At 43.2% G+C, this 21,868-nt stretch overlaps 1 protein-coding gene across 2 annotated transcripts in view; it reads left to right on the forward strand.

Annotated features, from left to right (window-relative positions):
* Positions 1 to 324: 324 nt before the first annotated feature.
* The window catches only part of CAP2 (cyclase associated actin cytoskeleton regulatory protein 2), a 41,282-nt gene continuing 19,738 nt past the window's right edge, over positions 325 to 21,868 (forward strand). The window contains exons 1-4 of one of the 2 annotated variants that reach the window (XM_053396850.1): positions 325 to 558; positions 7,114 to 7,244; positions 10,948 to 11,048; positions 21,197 to 21,274. In XM_053396850.1, the coding sequence (XP_053252825.1) occupies positions 7,124 to 7,244; positions 10,948 to 11,048; positions 21,197 to 21,274 (300 nt within the window). In that variant the 5' untranslated portion in view covers positions 325 to 558; positions 7,114 to 7,123. Of the gene's footprint in view, positions 559 to 7,113; positions 7,245 to 10,947; positions 11,049 to 21,196; positions 21,275 to 21,868 lie in introns of those variants that run through there. The other variant, XM_053396851.1, reaches the window with a different exon arrangement.

The raw sequence follows: 21,868 nt of genomic DNA on the forward strand, positions 1-21,868 counted from the left end.
TTTCCCCTGAGAATCGCGCCTCCCCTCTCCTCGCAACCGGCCCCTCCCCAGCCTCGGTTTCCCCACCGGCGCCTGTTCCTAAGCGCTACGTGACAACCGCCTCCCCCCCTCCCCGTCCCCATTCCTTTCACACACATCGGGGCTGCGTGAGCGGAGAGCTGATATTGCTGAGAGGCACCTTTCTCTCTTCCCCACCTCCCACCCCTTTCGCTTTCTTTCTCCTTCTTCGCCAGCGTCTCTCTCTCTCTCTCTCTCTCTCTCTCTCTCTTTCGCCCTTTTCTTTCGGACTTGCCTATATTTGGCGCGCCCGGAAACCGCCTGCCGGGGCTGCATCTCTCTCTCTCTCTGTCTTTCCCGCCCTCCCCCTCCTGCGCGGCTTTTGTGAGTGACACCAGCTCACATCGAGGAGGAGGAGGAGGAGAGGAGGAGGAGGAGAAGGGGAAGGCAGGAAGAAAGAGCGCGCAGGGGGGCCGGCAGGAGCGCGAGTGAGCCGCCACGGATTTTCCTCCGCGCACAAAGAGAGAGGAGAACGAGAGGCTCCTCGGCTCATCCGAACAGGTAATTCCAGAGCAGCTGGCAAGGGGCGGGGAGGGGCGAAGCGAGCCAGCCGTCTGTGGGGAGGCGGGTTGCCCCCCTCTCCGTCGCAGGCAAGGGATGGGCAGGGCAGAGGGGAGGGGAGCCGGGGTTTGGGGGGGGGAGGGAGCATGCAGGAGATGCGGGGAAGGGGCTGGCTGGGCGTGAGAGAGGCTCCCGCAGAGAGCGGCCTTGCCTGGTGGCTCTCGCCGCAGCCCCTCTGCTTGGGCGTGGGAGGCCAGAGGGGGCGGGAATCAGGAGCGAGCTACTGAGGGGGATTGATTTGGCGCGCGCTCTCGTGTGTGTGTGTGTGTGTGTGTGTGTAAGGGCTAATCTGGGTCACTGTCTCTCTCCCTCGTTTCCCTCCTCCCCCCGCCCAGGGGGAGCCGTGGCCTGCAGCTTCGAGGGGCCCGGTCGACTCTAAGGAACCAACCTGGAGGTTTTGCGCCCCCCTCCAGGATCGCATCTAGGTGTGGGTGTGACTAGCGGCCGGCTCTTTATTCAGGGCAAAACGCCACAGCTCTTAACTGTGTTGGCAATGGGCACCTGGCTTGCCTCCCGGAGGGGGGGGGGCGGGGGAGGAGGATTGTTTCCCCCATCGTGGGCTTTGACCTGCGCTGGTTCTGCAGCTCTGGCCTTAGGGACGTGCCTTGTTTCTTGCGCGCTGCTGTGATTTTGATTCTGTAGCCACCCACAGCAGCGGGGAGAGAAAACGCGTGGGCTTCTGTTGGCCTTTGAGTCGTTGGGCTTCGCCTTTTGGACACCCGGGGTTGGTGCAGGGTGGCAACCTGGCAGCGGAATTGCTAGGTCTGTGACTGATGCGTGCCTGCCTGCGTGTCTTATTTCACGCCTTTTAAGGCAACCACCTGGCTGTTTGCAGTGCTTAGGTTTCTGTTAAGGGATGCTCGTAATGGTTCACTTCGCCTAATTCTGTTTAGGGAACAACACTGGACTCTCAATAAGCTGTGAATCATCTAGGGCACAGGGTGGCAATGGGGCACTTGTGGGCGTGGCAGATTCCCTGCAAGGTGTCATCCTTCACTTCTCCCCTGCTGAAAGAAAACCTCTTTTAATCACTGGATGGCTGACCCCCCCCCCCCCAAGCCTAGCCACAGTGTGGGTGATGATTTGGGGAAGGTTTACAGCTGGGTGTTTTAAGGAAAATATATATGATTTTCTGTGGAGGGTCCAGAATAATCCCAAGAGTGCAAATATAGATAATTTTTTAAATGTAATTTTATGAGCTGCAGGGATTGTTTGCAGGAATAGGATAATGAGTCAGGTTCATTTGTTAGCAAATTAGATTCAGTTTTGGAGAAAGGATTTCTGTAGTGACTTCTATTAACATGACAGTATATTACAGGAAAGCCTTTGTTAGAGGAAAAACAAAACACAGTTATAAATAAAGCTTTGTTTAAGTCACCACAAGAAATAGCAGGAGTGCTAGGTGATGTGATTCATTTTTCTATTAAATTACAAGAATTTGTTTATTGTACCTGCATCCATTTTTTTCTCCCTAATATAAAGCCAATCATGCACATTGTGGAGAACACTGGATTAATTCAGCTCCTTATAATACTGCTTAATATCACATATAACCACATGGACTTTGCTTGCAAACACGTTTTTTAATCAATAAAGGGAAACTAAATTAAATTGTACTTTTAAATATTTGCTTCAGAACTTTAAAGTAAAGATTTAATAGACTAGGGTAGTAAATACTTTTGAAATGTATGTAAGTCTTTTCCCTATAGAAGTAAACAAAATAAAGTTAGTTCCAATGTCTATAGAATGGTCATCAGAAGACTTGTGGTTCATTCACTCCTTCCTTGAGTGCTTCTCTAAAGGATGTGTTGTCAATGCTGGCACATGAATAAAAGATGTTCTCTTAATTAAATAAAAATGAAAAGGGGCTGTGCATTATTCACTACTGCACTAAGTCTAATGCATTACTGGCCTTGGGTGTCTAGCGTGGACCGTGGTTCTAGCAGCAGTGAAAGGATATACCTAAGGGACAACACCATTCCATATACCGTATATTATATATAGCCAATTGAAGTAGTCTTAGTTGTTTGCTGGTTCAAATCAAGCTTTTGTAATAGAGCATAACGGAAGATTCAAAGCCCTGATTATTAGGTACTGAAGGTGTTGTGCCATTTGGAAAATAATTGTGAATGATAGGAGCGGATTAGTTAATATAAGAACATAATAATAGGACAACTGCATCAGACCAAAGACATAATAATAATAATTTTATTATTTATACCCTGCCCATCTGGTTGAGTTTCCTTGGCCACTTTGGGCGGCTTACAGCATGTCTAATCCTGTTCTCACAGTGGCCAGCCAGGTGAGAAGCCCTCAAGGAGGTCCTGAGCTCAATAGTACTTCTGTCATGATCCCCAGCAACTGAGGCACATGCCCTTGACTCTTGACCATTGCCATCATGACTAGTAGCCATTGACAGCCTCGGCCTCTGTGATTTTGTCTTAATTCCCTTTTAAAGCTTTCCAGGCTTTCCCATCACTACATCTTGTGGTAGCAACTTCCACAGCTCACCTGTGCACTGAGTGAGGAATCGCTTCCTTTTAGCTGTCCAGAATCCCCCAGCAGTTACCTTCATTGACTGACCCTGTGTTCTAGTATAATGAGGGAGAGGGAGGGAAATGGTCTGTTTTTACATACGGTGCATAATTTTCCGTACCTCTGTCGTGTTCCCCCTTTCTCATCTTTCCTTTCCTAAACTACAAAGTCTCAAGGTTTGTAACCTTAGCTCATAGGGGAGTTGCATCACTCTGGCTGCCTTTTTCTTCACCTTCTCCATCTGCAACAGCCTTTCTGAAGTGCAATGACCAGAACTGCGCACAGTATTCTGGGTCTGGATGCACCATAGATTGGTGCAAAGGCATCATTAGTTTGGAATGGATAAGAAGCTGAAGTGGGGAAGCCTTGACATGATGGGAGAATTGACAAACACAGGTTGCTTCCAGACAATCTGCTTAGTGAGCATTTGCTGTAGTTCGTTCGTGGGAAGGTTAGATGACCATAGGTCAAAGCAAGTGTTATCTTACAATTTCCAAGGCATTTCACCCATCGCATTCCTCTTCTCAAAAAGTCTGAGGGAAATGGGTTATGCAAAACCTCCCAATCAACTAAAATTTAATAATAATAATAATAATAATAATAATAATAATAATAATAATAATAATTTATTATTTATATCCCACCCATTATTATTTATAATTTATATCCCGACAATCTGGCTGGGCTCCCAGCAGAACACTAAAAACAGAATAAAACTACAAATACTAAAAACTTCCCTAAACAGGGCTGCCTTCAGATATCTTCTAAAAGTCAGATAGTTGTTTATTTCCTTGACATCTGATGGGAGGGCATTCCACAGGGCGGGCGCTACTACTGAGAAGGCCCTCTGCCTGGTTCCCTGTAACCTCACGTCTCGCAGTGAGGTAACCGCCAGAAGGCCCTCGGCGCTGGACCTCAGTGTCCGAGCAGAAAAATGAGGGTGGAGATGCTCCTTCAGGTATACAGGACCGAGGCCGTTTAGGGCTTTAAAGGTCAGCACCAACACTTGGAATTGTGCTCGGAAACATACTGGGAGCCAGTATAGGTCTTTAAGGACCAGTGTTATGTAGTCTTGGTGATTGAATCCCACCTGAAAATACTGGCAGTCTGCAAGTGCCCACTATGGCTTCCTTTGCTGCTCTTTGGACTATTCTTCATTCTTTTGCAATAGGCTCCTGGAATATAGGATGCTCTGGTTCTCTTTCTGGATGTACAGCTGACTCAGTTCAAGGCCATTGGCAACTTGCTTATCATTTATTTCCTTATGTATACAATTAGTTATACTGAGGTAATTATTTTGAGTGCCTCTTCTATTGACACACAATTTAATTGAGATCTGACTACTTTCCCCCCAACCTGATTTGTTGCTATTGTTTACTTCATGCTGAGCAAAATGTAGCCACCCCACTTTACTTGCAAATAGTAGTGAGTGTGGAGGTTGCTGGATTTGAACAGGATATTTTAGTCTGTTTCTCTTCAAGGAGAAAGATGCAGTTACCATGAAAGGTATGCTGCCTCTTTACACTAGTTGTTCTGGGATTCTGGAATAACTTGTTGGATTGTCCAGCAATATGGAATGAACTGTGAAATCTACAGGACTAGGGACAAGTAATTGTGGTAGTCCTAGAAGTAATGTAAGATGTATATGTAGAAGATAAATATCATTATTTGGTGGCAAATTGTGTATATATAAGAGAGGTGTCTCAATGCTTGTAAGAAGCAGTTTTAAGTTGGAACAGGTGTTATGCTGATGTTTTTAGACAAAAGATCATTAGCCCGTTTTCCCATATATGATGACAAATAATTATAATAATGAATCATTGCTGGAATACTATTCAAAATCTTTTTTAAAATTCTTAATTGTCTTCAATTCAATTTTCAAATGGATATTAGATTTACCAGTCCTTCTTCTTTGATCTGGTCACTTAAGTTTAGTATCCGTGGTATAACATATACATGTATATGTTCCCATTATTAGAGTTCAGCAGGGCAATTTGCTTGCTTCCAGTAATTGGACTAGTGGCATGTAATTAAATGGATTACAAGCCCTTCAGAATGCTTAATTACAAGAAAAGGTCTGAGCTTAATGCATGGGAGGGAAAGGGTACTCTAAACTCTGCATGGCCATTGGTGGAGAAGATACTTAAAATGTTACACTTCGTTGGTTGCAAAGAGAAAATAAAAAGCAGCGTTATACATCAGGTGCATGGACTAGCAAAGTTGCCTTGGTAACTTGAAGTCAATCATTCTAACAGAGACTGACAATCTGGTTGCTACAGTATGAGAAGTTATTATTCCTAAGTGTAAAAAAGCAAGCACTTCCATATGAATGCATTTACAAGGAATTGCTGTTCAAAAACAGAAGTGCCTATCACCTGCGGCAAACCACGTGGTTTGCAGTGTGTGGGCGCACTCATGCATGCACGGGTGGATGGAGATTTCCATTTAGTGGCTGTTCATTCACAAAGACTAATGGGACTAGCAAGAAAATTAAAACAACTCCTGTCACGCTAAAACAGCGATGACAGGGTTGGTCACCTTTAACAGAGCTGGACTTCCTGTTTCCCTGCTATCGTTGCTGATGGAGCATCCCTTAGAAGCACTGTTTCAGCGAGTCAGTACTGTAGAAAAATTATGCACTCTTGAAAATAAGAGAGTTGGAAAAGGGTTTTTAAAAATACAATTGATTTGAATTTAATTTGATTCCTAAGATAACTATGCACTATGGGCCACAGTGCCTCAACTCTCCCATTTCTGGTTTAAAGATTAATCCAGCACCATGAACAAAAAGGAGAAAAAAATATGGGAGCATCCTTCCTAAACAGAGATGGAAGAGTAACCATCTCTAACATGCAGCCAGGTCAGGGGCAGAAGTGCTGCTCCATTTTCTGAGCGGAAGACCCTCTGTTGTGATGGCATGTATTCCACTGGGGGGTCCTTGGTACACTCATGGAAAACACTCTGGGCATAAATATCCTGGTGAAGGTGTTCTGCCAGTGGCAGATCCTAAAATGTGGCATTTGGGGTGTGTGCACGTTGTGGGAGTCCATGGAACCAGAGGATGCTAAGGCACTTCCTTCCCCCTACCCAAACAACCCTTGAAACTACATCAGCCCTGGAAATGGCATAACTCATTTCCTCCCATTGCAGTCAATGGGTGGAGGGGTGGAAAGAAGAAAAGAAGAAGCAACTACCTTCCTCCCTGACTGCAGTTACTTGGCCAGGTTTTGGACGTGGCGGTTGCTCTGCTATGGGTTCTCCCCACATATACTCTCACAATAGCATTTCCCTGTTAATGTGTTTAGGGTGGCAGCCTTAGGGCTTAATTCTTGCTGTGCCACTTCTTCAGCTGAAAAGACTTAAGGGCTGTATCCAACTAACCCATTGCACTAGTAGAAGCCTGTACAAGGATTCCTACTATTGCAATGGGACTCCCCCCCCCACTCCCCAAACCTGCTCTGGAGGAGGGAGGAGAGGGGGGAATGTTAGGTAAGCAGAACTGCTTGCACTGGACTGATGGAACAATCTACTTAGTGCTATGATGACATCTCAGTATGATTGTCTTATTTTGTATTTTTTTTTTAAAAAAGTAAGAGTTCTAGTATTGCATATTTGACAATGCTTAGAGACTTACATGTCTAGGTGGGATGCTTCACTTAGTAGGCTAAAGTGTTCACCACCTTACATTAAAAATGTGAAATGTGTGAAACTTGTGAAATAAGTTACAGAGGTTATAGTACTTGGTCAAGGCAGGATATTTGAATTGTTTCTATGTTATATAAGAGAAATCAAATGTTAACTGTTGGAAATCCTTTTTTAAAAAAAGCAACAACAGCCAAATATATTTGTAACATGATATAAAAAACACACAGAAGCCTTGATCATAGTACCTGTTAACTGTATGAAGGAGATACAGTTCTCTGAAATGAAACAGCTAATATTATTTGTGTCTTTGTTTAGCTTTTCCAGGATGGCAGAAATGGCTTTGATTGAGAGGTTGGAGAATGCTGTGGTTAGGCTTGAATCTCTGCTATCAGAGTCACACAGGCTTGCTGGGATGGAATGTGGAACTGTCAATGGCGTCAATGGAGGTATGGTTCCGTCTTTCAAGAAGCCGTATTCATAATTTCGAATGTTAGGAACTGAACTACTAAATGCCATGTGCTGGTAGCATTTGTTCTAAAAGAAGCTGGATGATTCCCAGCCGCCCCCACCCAGCTCTTAAATTAGCAATAAGGAATATTTTGTGGGCTCAGACAGAAAATGGCCGATGTCAGCTTTCATTATAATTTTACTTTAATGGACCACGGAAAAGATTTTTCTATTAAATGTGTTGTCGATGGATTGCATTTAGCAGTGTCCCTTGTACTAACGGAAGGCTCTTTGAGTTAGCAGAGACATCCATCAGTGGAATAGAAAGGCAGGCAATTTTTGATGGTACCCTCTCCTCCAGTGGTCTCCAGGCAGCTCCAAAATCTGCTCCAGAGGGGAACCCATTGGATCACCATGGGGACTGTAGGACGGGAGAGGGAATTGGGAAAACTGGCCTCCCCAGTCCATTGACAGAAGTCTTCACTAGATCGAAGAGTCTTCTGTCAGCATGAGGTACACCATTCAATACAACCCAGTGTTTCAAGTGTCTATTGATCTTTCAGTGTTACTGTTTCGATTGTTGTTTTTTTATAATGAATAACTGCTGAATCAGACAGAAATTAGCAGAAGAGATACTGGTTCTTTTTTCTAACTTCCTGAGATTTGTTCTGTACAGTGTGTTCTGTATGTATTTAATGTTGTATAGACATGTAAGCCTCATTATTATTTACTTTTATTTGTTTTGCTTATTCTGACTTACCACAGCAATACATTGTTTCAAAAGTTACTATAACTATCTTCCACATGCATTAATATGATGCTGTAAGCCATATTTTAGTGCAATTTTCACAGCATTCATTCATTTGCCTTATCATAACAGTTTGTTAATGCACAGATGAATGTATCAAAATGTCTTTGTTCGCTTCTTAAAGGGGAGACGCAAGAAATAACCTGGAAGTAACCCTGGGCTTAGAGCCAGGCCTGAGAGCTTTTAGCATTTCCTAACAGACCTCCTGCTCTGACTGTTACTCATGCAGCTCCCCTTAAATTGCACAAGTCACAGTCTCACTGCTGCAATCCAGCACTCCTACGTCTCAGAACCAAACTAGATCTATTATCATATGTTTATTTAACACACAGCCTTTAAATAATGCACTGGCATCATTACATGCACATAGCTGGAGGGGTTGATCATTACTAGAATCACACCAGGCATGGAGTGGTGGAATTTAACCTTTTCCTTCCCTGTTCCCATCCTGAGGCAAATCCCTCTTATGAAGCCAGAATTTGGTGGGTAGAGGATTCTCCCCTGGAACTGTGTTGTTTTTAACCCACCAGTGCCACAAACTTGTGGAGGTTTGGGTAACTTCATATTCTACCAGGCATCTCCAAATGTCAAGGATCTGGCTTATCAATCTTTCCCCAAAATGTATTAAAATTCTACCTTAGTTCTTTTGGTTTTATATTTTGATTTTCTTCTGTGAACCACCCTGAGACCTCCAAGTATGTAAATTCAACAATAATAATAATTTAGCCGTACAAAAGTACATTTCTTCTTCAGTCACTCTACCTGAGAAAGGAAGAGGAGATGGAAATGAAATTATAACAAAAAATAAGGAGATGACTGAGATGATAGCGAAACTGGAACCAGAGAAGAACAGAATGACAACAAGAAGAGGCATGAAAAGTCAAAGAGGAAAAGGAGTTCTGCTCAGCAAGTAAAAGGAAAAACAGAAGAGAAAAAAAATCAGTCTACACAGTATAGTGACTGTAGTAATTTAGAGACATTTCCTCACAAGAAGCATTGGGATGGGAGCTTAGAGATAACCCTGGGGAAAGGGGGTGAGGGGGTGGAGCCTGACTAGCTAAAGAACCTTCAGTGGAAAACTTGCTGTAACTGATAATTAATAAAACCACCCGGTTACCCCCTTTCTCAAGATATTGAGCCTAAGCTTATTACATGTAGTGCATTCAGGCATCCAGCATGCTGGACTTGTGCCAAAGACACCCAACTGTGCTAAAGCAGAAGTAGGAATTAATGACAGAAAAATGTCAAAGAAGCAAAAGAACGAAGAGGAGAAGAAAAAGTGGCAGAATCTGTTAAGAAAGAGGAGAAAGCAAAGAGGGGAAAAGAGAATGCGATCAGCAGCGAGAAAGAAGGTCAAGAAGGAGAAATGTTTATGACATTTTTGGAACTGCTCAGTATCCTTGTTTTCAGTGACCTTGCCTCCTATATGTGTGGTCATTTTTCACAAACTGGCATACAGCTCCAACCACCGAATTATCCTCTTTGGTTTACCTCATTCTGTTTCCCAAGGATTTGATGAAATACAGCATCTTCCCTCTCTTACTTGAGTTAAAACTGGATTTAATTACAGAACCGCAGACTGGTTTATTAGAATCTCAAACATGCTGTCATAAATCAAGAAGTTAATCCTGAAAGTGGGAAGCAGAGTTGGTAGCTACCATTTGAACTCACAATGAAGCCTGGCACTTGCTTTAAAAGAAAGAAACAAAACACACACAAAATGGAAATTGTTTTGTTCAACATGAAATAACTATAGAGGAGGAGGATGCAAGGAAAGGCTATGCGAGAACATGCATTTGTCAGATGGATGGAAGCCCAGAAATTCTTTAAGCTTAAAGGTGGGAGAGAGAAAAGAATGATACAAAACAGACAGCCTATTCACAGGTAACACTGAGAGTCTGCAAGTGAAAAGAATGGGAAGTCATTGGTTATTGTCATTTGTGTTTTTATATTGTAAGCCACACTGTGATCTTCAGATGAAAATACTACTACTACTACTAATAATAGGCATCCTATTTCCTTTTAAAATGTGTTGGGGGTTGTTGGGTTGTTGTTGTTTTGATTGTGTATTTTGTGGTTTTATATTCTGATTTTATTCTGTGAACCGCCCTAAGACCTGCAGATATAGGGTGGAATATAAATTTAAACAAACAAACAAATAAACATTTTACCCTCTCAAAATGCTTTCTGTTTTACACAGGATCACACACATTAGCATTCAAATACAGTTCACTCAAGACAGTACTCATGGTTATTAATCTAAGACTCCATTATGAGAAAAGCCCAGAAAGACACCTGTCTAATTTCCTGCACATTATGTTTGTTTGTTTGTTTAGCACATTTGTACCCTGCTCTTCACAGCCAAAGAGACTCCCATAGTGGCTTACATACAGTCAGTTAAAACAAGACAGGCCCTGCCTACAGACTTACTATCTAAAAAATGACACACAATGGAAAGGGGCCATGGGGGGGGGGGAGAGGAATAAAGCAAACTCAGGTCTGGTTCTTAAATAGTAGCTCTTATAATGATCAGCTGACATAGAAACAGTTCAGGGGCAAAAGGCCTAAGTAGTTGATCTTTCCTAGTCTGCATCTGTATTGGAATTGTTTTTAAATGCCTTTTTTTTATTGCTTTCTGTTCTCCACCCTAAGCTCCTTTGGGAGGAAGGGCAGGAAATAAAGTTAATACATACATAAATTTGAGAAAATGAATGACTAAATAAATAAATGCCACAGGCCAGCACTCAAATCACATGCTGCTGTTTCGGTTTCTGATGTAGAAATGCTTCTATGAAACATCTTCCAGTCATGTTGGATTTTAATCTTAGATATAAAAGCATTCAAAATGTATGAACCTTCTCAGCCAGATCTAGTGAACTTCTGTTCTCCTGCAGATGTAGCACCGTATGTCGAAGCCTTTGATAGGATCATAAAGGGGAGTGTAGCTGAGTTTCTAAGAAATAGCAAGATCCTTGATGGGGATGTGAAGACACATGTAAGTATTTCTCTTTTTACCATCTGATTGTATACGGCAACTGTGATTTTCTCAAAAAAATAAAAATAAATACAGGTCTGGCTCCATAATCAAATTGTAGCGTTTATTGTTTATACATTTATTCCTATGGCAATGGCTGAGCCCGAAATCTTACTATTTCTCTCACACTGCTAATAGCTGTCAGAAACATAGGGCTATAGCCAATGCTGGCAGATCCACTGAAGCATAACTAACTTAGGCACATTAATTTAAATGAGTCTAGTCTTCCGTAGTTCGATACAACCCTTATTCTTCTTATCATTGAACATACATTTAGAACCAAAAGGTTGTTTGGACTTAAGATCCTCTTTTTAAAAAAGTAACTTGGGATCATTGTTTTGCTAAGTCAGAAGTATATTCCACATTTGTTTGTTTAAAAAAAATACTGTAATATAAAAACACATGAATAAAAGTTCACAATGTAGGAATAAACCATAGGTAAGAATGTAAGGGACATGGGTGGCGCTGTGGTCTAAACCACAGAGCTTAGGGCTTGCCGATCAGAAGGTCGGCCGTTCAAATCCCCGCGATGGGATGAGCTCCCATTGCTCAGTCTCAGCTCCTGCCCATCTAGCAGTTTGAAAGCACGTCAAAGTGCAAGTAGATAAATAGGTACTGCTCCGGTGGGAAGGTAAATGGTGTTTCCCTGTGCTGCTCTGGTTCGCCAGAAGCGGCTTAGCCATGCTGGCCACATGACCCGGAAGCTGTCTGCGGACAAACTCCGGCTCCCTTGGCCCATAGAGCGAGATGAGCATGCAACCCCAGAGTCGTCCGCGACTGGACCTAACGGTCAGGGGTACCTTTACCTTTACCTTTTAGGAATGTATTATTATAGAAAATGACAAAAATAGAGAACTTGGCTGAACAATGCATATCACAAAGTTAGAGGTTAGGGTTGAATAAGTTGGAGCTGCACTCCTGTTCATTGTTCAGTTCAGTAAGCCATGCTGCTCTGACCCTTGCATATCAGAAACTCATGGGGTCGAAGGAAACCAGTAGCTTCAGCACCATGGATAGCACCGTGATTAGCAGCTATGGGCTCTTCCTCACTTTGTCTGAGTCCAAGCAGTTTTCTGCTTGTATCGTTCTTTCTAGGCACAGATCTGAGGTGTTTTGTGTTTGTCCCACAGCTTTCCCCTGGAAAACACACCCTTTACCCTTGAATCGGAACGTCCGGCAATCTGTGAACAACCCGATTGTTGTCTGGTCCAATTTAGTGGTTGCAGGTGAACTGAGGCCTTATGAATTTGTTCCTTAGATCCCCCTCTCGTAAGCTCCACCCCACCCCCAGTCTGAAGACTCTGGTTTCCAAAGGATGAAACCCCTAGCCTGAAAATATGAGCACTTCTTTTTCTTTCTGTGACCTCTCATCTGGCTTGCTCATTGATACCTCTCCTCCTTCTGCTACTGTTTTTGCTGCTTAAATATTCAGTCTCACACCCAAATGTCAGACATAAAGGGAATGCTAAAACATTAATAACTTTATTTATATACCACTAAATGTATGTATAGACACACACACACCCCTCTAAGAGGTTTACGTAAAATATAAGCATCTCCTTGATTGTGGGCATTCCCATAGATCATGAGAGTACTGAGGTGTGCTGAATTTGAAATAAGTATAGCATGAGAGAAGGATATGCATTTTTCTAGAATCTCTTAAATATGTAGTGCAGAAGCAGCTGATGTGATGACCTCCAGATATTGTTAGACTCCGATTTGCAGCAAACATCAGAACGGTACCACTTTGGCAAACCCTGCTGAGCTTACTGAAAATGGTGTGCTGTAGCTCATTTAGCATCCTCGACATTCTTGTTCTGTTGTAAGAGAAGAGAAACACGGTACACACACACACACACACACACAGATACAAACAGATACAAACTTACTTGTCTTAAATCATAGGCAAGTTTGGTGAGGAAATTGGATGCCCTGTGCTCACTAAGTGGGTTGATTCTTTATCATTATTTTTTTTGGGAGAACAGAAATGAGAATCTCAAACATAATGGATCAAATTTGTTTGTCAATAACATACCGTATTTTTCGCCCTATAGGACGCACTTTTCCCCCTCCAAAAATGAAGGGGAAATCTGGGTGCGTCCTATGGGGCGAATGCAGGCTTTCGCTGAAGCTTGGAGAGCGAGAGGGGTCGGTGCGCACCGACTCCTCTCGCTCTCCAGGCTTCCGGAAGAACTCCCGCAGGGCTGCCTAGGCTGCGGATAGCAGCCTGGTTCCCGGAGCGCCGGGCGCGCTGAAAGCAGAGCGCCCCGCGCTTCGGGAACACATCCGCAGCCTAGGCAGCCCTGTGGGAGCGCCCCTCACGCCGGGCAGACATCCGCAGTGTGGGGAGCCCTGCAGGAGTTCCCCGCAGGGCTCCCCACGCTGCGGATAGCAGCCTGCCGCCCGGCGCGAGGAGCGCCCTGAAGCAGAGCGCCCCTCGCGCCGGGCAGACATCCGCAGCGTGGGGAGTTCCCCGCAGGGCTCCCCACACTGCGGGTAGCAGCCTGCTGCCTGGCGGGCAGGGCACGCTGAAGCAGAGTGCCCCGCGCGCCGGGCAGACATCGGCCAGCCCCACAAGCTCGGGGGACAGCAGGGAGGCGCAGCGCCGCCATCCCGCTGTTCCTCGACCTGGTTCGGTTTCCCCGACCTGGTTTTGGGGGGGGGGGGAAATAAAGGAAAAAATGTTTTCCTTTATCCCCCCCCAAAAAAAACTAGGTGCGTCCTATGGAACGGAGCGTCCTATGGGACGAAAAATATGGTAATTGAGGCACATCTGAAATGATAAATAGTCCTCTTGATTTAAGTCACTACAGTAAAGCCTGCGCTCCCATAAAGACTTATATTTTTGTTTATTGCCACTCTGTCTTATTTCCAGAATATGGGGTAATGTTACTGATGCCTTGCTTTATCTATAAGTAAAGGGCACAATTCAGTCAGTCAAAGTTAATCACTTCTGCCCAGTGGATTGTATATGCTTCATGACATTTCCCATCTCTGTGTGATGAATGGGGAAGTAGCCTTGTTACATAGACGGTTATAAACTACAAGGCAAATCCAAGTCCCACTTGAATTTGTTTTGGTTTTCCCCCCAGTAGATGCTCACTGTCTATAGCAAGGACACAAAACTAAAGAAAACAAAATTTTAAAAAATGAAAAGGATGAAGAAATGGCAGGCCAGTGTGGTGTAGTGGTTAAGAGTGGTAGTCTGGTAATCTGGGTTCGCATCTCTGCTCCTCCGCCTGCAGCTGCTGGGTGACCTTGGGCCAGTCACACTTCTCTGAAGTCTCTCAGCCCCACTTACCTCACAGAGTGTTTGTTGTGGGGGAGGAAGGGAAAGGAGATTGTTAGCCGCTTTGAGACTTCTTAAAGGGAGTGAAAGGCGGGATATCAAATCCAAACTCTTCTTCTTCTTCAAGGAGGGGTATTTTCTTCCTGGTGTTTGGAATCTTTTTTCTTTTCTTTTTTTTGGGTTGGTTTAAATGTAGGTGCAGCAGGGAAATAATGAAACCTTAATTGTTATTATTTTAATCACAATATTAACAAAACTACCTTAAAGTAAGCATGGTGATGCTTGACTGGCAGAAAGATAGAGAGATTTGTCATGGGTCACAAAGTATACTACGGACACTGGCTGGTTGGTTCTTGAGACCCTCTGCCCTTTAAGGGGAACTGCTTTGAAATGGGCGTTTTATGAGTCAGTTGTTGAAACAGCAGTGCTTTCCCATTAGAAGAAAGCAGTTGCATCATGTTACCAAACTGAAAACCACAATACTTGAGAATTCTATATATATAGAATATATACCGTATTTTTTGCTCTATAAGACTCACTTTTTCCCTCCTAAAAAGTAAGGGGAAATGTGTGTGCGTCTTATGGAGCGAATGCAGGCTGCGCAGCTATCCCAGAAGCCAAAAGAGCAAGAGGGATTGCTGCTTTCACTGTACAGCAATCCCTCTTGTTGTTCTGGCTTCTGAGATTCAGAATATTTTTTTTCTTGTTTTCCTCCTCCAAAAACTAGGTGCGCCTTATGGTCCGGTGCGTCTTATAGAGCGAAAAATACGGTATATAGCACTGAGGTGTTAGAGGTGTCAGGGAAGGGGTAGAACCTCTGCTCAGGGACACATCATGCTCTTTCCTTGCCTCAGCTGCATAGCTTAATGAGCCACCCCCATTGTTTCTTGAGACAGCTACGGATGCCAACAGTTCATGCACTGGGGCCCCAAGTGGATTTCAGAGAAATGAAAGGTTGCAATATTTCCTCACCCAACAGGAGTGCTGCTGTTCAGCAATCCAGTTATATCCAGCAACCCAGGAACCTATAAGTTGCAAGGGACTTAAGCAGGTCGTTCCTTGCCTTTCATCAGCAACTGATCCTCAACATTCTGTGTTCCTTCAAGGTCACAGAGCATGCTGAGTCCTTCCTCATCTGGCTGTTCTTTTTTTGTGGGTTTTGTCTCCTATGGAGGTTCGTATTTGTGCCTACTTCAAGGATCACCAGAACAGCTGTTCCCTCTTGGTTGTTTTTTGGTGGCCCTGTTTGGCTCCAATCTTGTCAACACTCAGCTACCCGAATTTGCTATTAGCGGGAACAATAATAATTTACATGTTTATTGTACAAAGCGTAGACTTCTGTTTGTGCTTTTCATCAGGAAGACCCGGGTTCAAATTCCCACTTCGCCATAAAGCAAGCCAGCGTTTCTCAGCCTAGCCTGCTTTACACGAGAGGAGGGGATAAATTAGGGAGGGAGAGAAGCATGTGTGCCGCTGTGAGCTCCTTGAAGGAAAGGCAGGATTAAAAGATGATTATAAAATACTGCTTAAGTTAAGAAATAAACAGTTAACTGATATGAAACTTGAAATAGAGATCTTTTCCATTTCAACTCCCCCAGCAAGCATTCTGATGCCAGCATCTGTGATGGATCTTACTTTCTCCCACGCTTCTGTAAAGGTTACATTGGAGAAAAAGTTACTACAAAGCAGGCAGTCCCTCAACACACTGGTAATGTAAGCACATTAGATCTACACAGGCGGAATAATGAGGTGGTAGGAGCCAGAGATGGCAGACTGTGCTGCAGCCATTCAGGCTACAGGTGGGGAATGCTATTTGTTAGTGCTCTTGCATGGGGGGTGGGAATCATCCTCAGTTAAAAGAAATAAAAACAACCTAGCATCCCAGAAAGATTCTAAAGTTTGATCGCTGACCTTTGTTGGTTAGCCACTGACACATTGCCAAAAAAGGAATTAAAACATACAGAATTTGTTTACACTAATGTAAATGCATAGTTGTAAATTTAGAAATAACCAGTGCTTTTTCCAGAAAAAAGGGGCCAGAATGTACATCCCTCAGAAGACCCACCCCAGAGAGGATATATTTGAGTTGGGAGGGGGGTCTCCTCACCAGCCAGAGGCTTGTTGAGGCTGCTCAAATGAGACAAGAGGAGGCCTCAGCTGAGCAGCTGAACAAGACACCCCCTACGCCTTTCCGGCTTGTGTGAGCAAGAGCTGGTTTTCCAGAACTCACAGCCAAGATGATCTCTGGCCTCTTCACAGCCTCAGCTTTTGTAGTTGGAGTCAGTCAGGGTCCCACCCTCCCAGGCCAGGCAGGAAAAGGCCTATAGAGCAGGGAGCAGGTCTTTCAGGATTTACAGCCAAGATGGAAACAGCATCCTGGGGCTTAGGGCTTGTGGAGGAAAAAAGCAGCAGAAAAAGTGAGGTTTCTCTCCATACCACACTGACATTCAAGGACCTACAATGTTTCTCTCCCCACCCCCAGTACAAAGAATGGATTTACACATCTCACAGGTAGGGTGTGATCCATTATCAACCCTACACAGGTACTATTTATATATGATGAAAAGTCTTTCTCCATGATGACTGAAAACAAGTATATCTTTTTTCAGATTATTAGGCTGTTATTGTTATTATTTATTAAATTTATAGTTGCATCTATTATGTGGTTACAGCACATCTCATGTTGACATGTTGACTGGGAGGGAACTTTATTCAGAAACAGTATATCTGTGTTTCCAGAGATAGTGTGACTCCACTTGCAATATAAAGCTTCCCTCAGGAAATTGTGAGAACTGCTGCAGATTTAAGGTTGAACTATAATGAATAGCTTGCTATTGTTATAATTTCAATACAAATCTAGCCGCTGGAGAATGCAGTTTTTCTTACGTTCGTTTTAGTATCCTCATTATTGTATAGGCATAGTTGACATTCTGTAAAATAGAAATAAGTTTATGATATCCAGATTTGAACCGTCTAGGGTAAGAAAGTTAATAGAGAAAGGCAAACAATGAATGGCTCATTTAGGCTATTAGAAACAATTGGGGTGTGAGCATATCAACATAAAACACTTTTAACTTTCAGGGATTTCAGTGACACATACTTAACACTCTAATTGAAAACAGTGACACCTAAAAGTGAATAATTTTAGTTGAATTATGCCTCTGGAATGTAGCTTCATCATTTACAATTCATTGGCAAAGTAATTGAACACTTTAGTTCAGCATGGGTGACAATCCTTAGGAATATATATAGATTTACTGTTGTATTCATTACAAGAGAGTACCTCAGTTACTACGTATTATTGTTGTTAACATTTTTTTATCTCTCACCCTTCCTCCAATGAACATAGGGCAGTTTAACATTTCTTCAACCCTTTTATCCTAGCAACAACCCTGTGAGGTGGTTTAGAAAAGTTGATAAGTCCAAGGTAACTCAGTAAGCTTTGTTGTTGAATAGGGACTAGAATCCGTTCTCTGTTGATGAGTATTAATATAAAAGTATATCTGTGCATATCGGACGCGGGTGGCGCTATGGGTTAAACCACTGAGCCTAGGACTTGCCGATCAGAAGGTCGGTGGTTTGAATCCCCACGACGGGGTGAGCTCCCGTTGCTTGGCCCCTGCTCCTGCCAACCTAGCAGTTCGAAAGCACGTCAAAGTGCAAGTAGATAAATAGGTACTGCTCCAGCGGGAAGGTAAACGGCGTTAGTCATGCTGGCCACATGACCCAGAAGCTGTATGCTGGCTCCCTTGGCCAATAAAGTGAGATGAGCGCCGCAACCCCAGAGTCGGCCACGACTGGACCTAATGGTCAGGGGTCCCTTTATCTTTATATCTGTGCATGTTTGCTAATGTTTGTTATTAAGGGGGAAATAATAATTCATTTAAACAAAATAAAATGAATACTAATGATAAAATGTTTATTAATTATAATAAATATAATTATAATTAACAGATACTTATAATAGATAGTTTCCAAGTATCATACTGTGTGCATTTGACTTAGTTAACTTTTTCTGAGAGTTTACTGTCGTAATCTGCATTGTGAAATAAAGGCTACAAGATTTGGTGCTGCTCCAACATCTGTGCTTTAACAAGTCGGACAATGAATGTTTTTCTTCTACACATCTTATAGACCATGTGTCCTGTACATTATGATTGCAGCTGCTGCCTTGTTCACACAGAGAGAGTTGGAAAGAAGGTTGTATTTGGTTTCAGAAGACACCTGTTGCCTAGAAAACCCTCGCATACCTGAGTGACTAGGATAGTAATATGTGTGAAACTCGCAAGAAATCCTTAAATTATGCGTTGTCAAGGAACACATTTAGATTTCTTCACTGCATTAATGCTAGAGTATCAGCACAAATAGAAGTAAGCAAGGGCTACATGTGAACTAATTTTTGGAGGCTTTTGCAAGAATGCTGTGTATATGTTTTTGTTAAGAAAGACAAATATCTATAAGAAATGTCTGCTGCTGTGCCATGAGCATAAGAAGAACACGAGTATTCAGAAGCATACTGGCTCCATCTGTGGATGCAGAGCCATCAGAGTTCAAAGCCACTGAAAGCCTTATTTATCCTCAATGAATTTGCCTAATGAACCATCCAAGTTGGTGGCCATCACTGCTGCGGGAACAAATTCCACTATGCAATGTGTGAATAAGTCCTTTCTTTTGCCTGTTCTAAATCTTCCAACATTCAGCTTCATTGAATGTCCCTTCGATCATAGAATTGTAGAGTTGGAAGGGATTCTGAGGATCATCTAGTCCAACCCCTTCCAATGCAGGAATACGCAGCTGTCCTATACGGGGATTGAACCTACAACCTTGGCATTACCAGCACCACACTCTAACTGACTGAGCTATCCACACAGTTTAAATGGTGGTCTGCTTACCTCCATTGTAAGGCCAGTTCTTAGGCATAATCGCGGCTGGTTTTGATGATTTACAGTGACTGCTGTTTTCATAAACAATTCTATAAATAGCAAGATCAATGCAATTCTTTATTGTTTTTATAAAGAGTAAAATCAATAAAAATCCACAGTTCTAAATTAGTAACTAAGCTGCTAATATGTCGGAGAACATTGTCACAATTGATCGTGCTTCACTGTTGCTGCCATTATTTGGCAACTTCGTGATCCATCAGCAAAGCCGTCTGCTCACACGTGTGCCCATGTTGATCTGGCTACATCCAAAGGCATTGCTAACAGTTGAGTCAGGGCATGATGTCATTATCCCAGAAGAGAAAGGACTTTGTATCTGCACTTTTGTGAGGAGCATTTTCTGGTGTTTGAAAGTAACCGTTAGAGAGTGCAGTTTCCATTGTAGGGCCGTATACAATGAGGGGGGAAATAATGATGCAGAAGGTCTTTTGAAAGCCCACAAAAGAACATAATATGAAGCAAAATGTTGCGATTGAGAAGAAAAATTGCTAATTCTTGGGGCTTGATGTTGTTCAAGTGAAGCTTCAATGGACCGCATTGAATATTCTAAGGCAGATGTTGTGGAACTACAATGACTACTAGTTCTAGCAAGCATGATGGGAGTTTTTGTCCATGGCCAATGGCCAGGGTTGATGGGAGTTTTTGTCCAGTGACTCCTGGAGGCCCAAAGGTTCCCCCTATCTGTTCTAAGGGAATGGTTTTTAAATTTCTATGTTTTACAGTCTCCTGTGATAGTCTCCATGAACCACTGTTAAAAGCAAATAATTCCTGCTCCAGGTACAAAATAGGTAAAGGTAAAGGGACCCCTGACCATTAGGTCCAGTCATGGCCGACTCTGGGGCTGCAGCGCTCATCTCGCTTTATTGGCCGAGGGAGCCGGCGTACAGCTTCCGGGTCATGTGGCCAGCATGACAAAGCCGCTTCTGGTGAACCAGAGCAGCGCACAGAAACGCCGTTTACCTTCCCGCCGGAGCGGTACCTATTTATCTACTTGCACTTTGACGTGCTTTCAAACTGCTAGTTTGGCAGGAGCAGGGACCGAGCAACGGAGCTCACCCCATCGTGGGGATTTGAACCGCCAACCTTCTGATCGGCAAGTCCTAGGCTCTGTGGTTTAACCCACAGCGCCACCCACGTCCCAGGTACAAAATAGGATAGAACAAGAAACCTTGTCCTTTGAGACTGAATGGGAAATAATGGCAGTGTCCTTATTTACACACCTTGTTTTCTGTCGCTTGAGTGGCATCAGATGAGCCTGCATTATAGAATAACCCACTGTGATTGCTGCTCAAGCCTACGGGGTTGTCAGGTGGAATCTGCAGTGTAAATGCATCACCACATATACCGGCATGTGCCACAGCAGAGGGCAAAATATAGTCTCCAAATATAGTCTTTCCCTTTTCCACATTCTGTCAATTATTACTCCATGTTTCTTTAATTGCGAATACAGAATGACCCAGGAAGCCAAGAAATGGGATGGTACAGATGGCATGGAAGAAGCCATCATTCTCTGAAACATAGTTCTGCTATTTCAGATGGGCTTACTCATTGGAGTCACCCAGTACTCCCAAAATCTGCACCTCCATCCATTGTGAGGCTCATACTAGCCTGCCTTACATGCTGCTGTAAGACTGACTATGTGAAGAGCTGCAAATAAATTTATAAAAATGAGCAATGTGAAATTAGAGTAAAATAATAATAAATAATAATAATAATACCATAATATGGATTTAGATAACCGAAATTAACAAATCAATGTGGATTTGGATAGCTTTAGTTTTGAGGCCATTAATGTCCTAAAAAAAAAAATCACAAGTGAAAGTGTTTAGTGTTTACATATTTTAAATACTCGTAACTCGGTTTGTCGCCCTTTTTTCCAGGCAGAAATGATCCGCGCAGCTTTCCAAGCACAGAGAGCATATCTACTGTTGACCTCGCAGTATCAAGAACCTCAGGAGGTAAGAGAAATGTGGGAGAGGTGGCTTTTTTAAGTTGGATGGCACTGAATAAATGCCTTGTTGACCTTTCCAAACTTTCTGAGCCAATGAAGTCACTTCTGATCGTTCACACCAATCATTTATGAGTGCTGTGCAGGTGTCATGGACATGTGACCTGTTTGTAATTAACACAAAATAGGCAAACCACCCCTGGGCTCCTTTAGGAGGAAAGTCAGGACAGTAATGGAATAATTGAAAAGGAAAAAAGAAAATTTGCCATAAATAACCAAAATGTGTTTGCTTTGGCATATCCTGAACTCAAGGACATAGAGCAAAGGTTGTTTGGGGTCTTATACAAATATATCAGTATAGTTGTCAACTGTAGCGTTCATATGGTAACCCTAGCTTCCTACAGTATTACCATTGCTATTTGTCTAGAAAAAGAGGTGCTGGAACTCACCATGAACACCTCCCTTGTTCTCTTTTTATGGCAATGGCGCCCACCTGAGAGGTCCCAGCTCTGAGTTCCAGCGAGTTTTGGCTGGGGAAAAAAACCCCTGTATATTACAATAACCTGATGTGCCCAGAATGGTCCAGAAGAGAGAAGAAGCTCCC

The sequence above is a fragment of the Podarcis raffonei genome, chromosome 7, assembly GCF_027172205.1.
Source record: "Podarcis raffonei isolate rPodRaf1 chromosome 7, rPodRaf1.pri, whole genome shotgun sequence".
Lineage (NCBI taxonomy): Eukaryota > Metazoa > Chordata > Lepidosauria > Squamata > Lacertidae > Podarcis > Podarcis raffonei.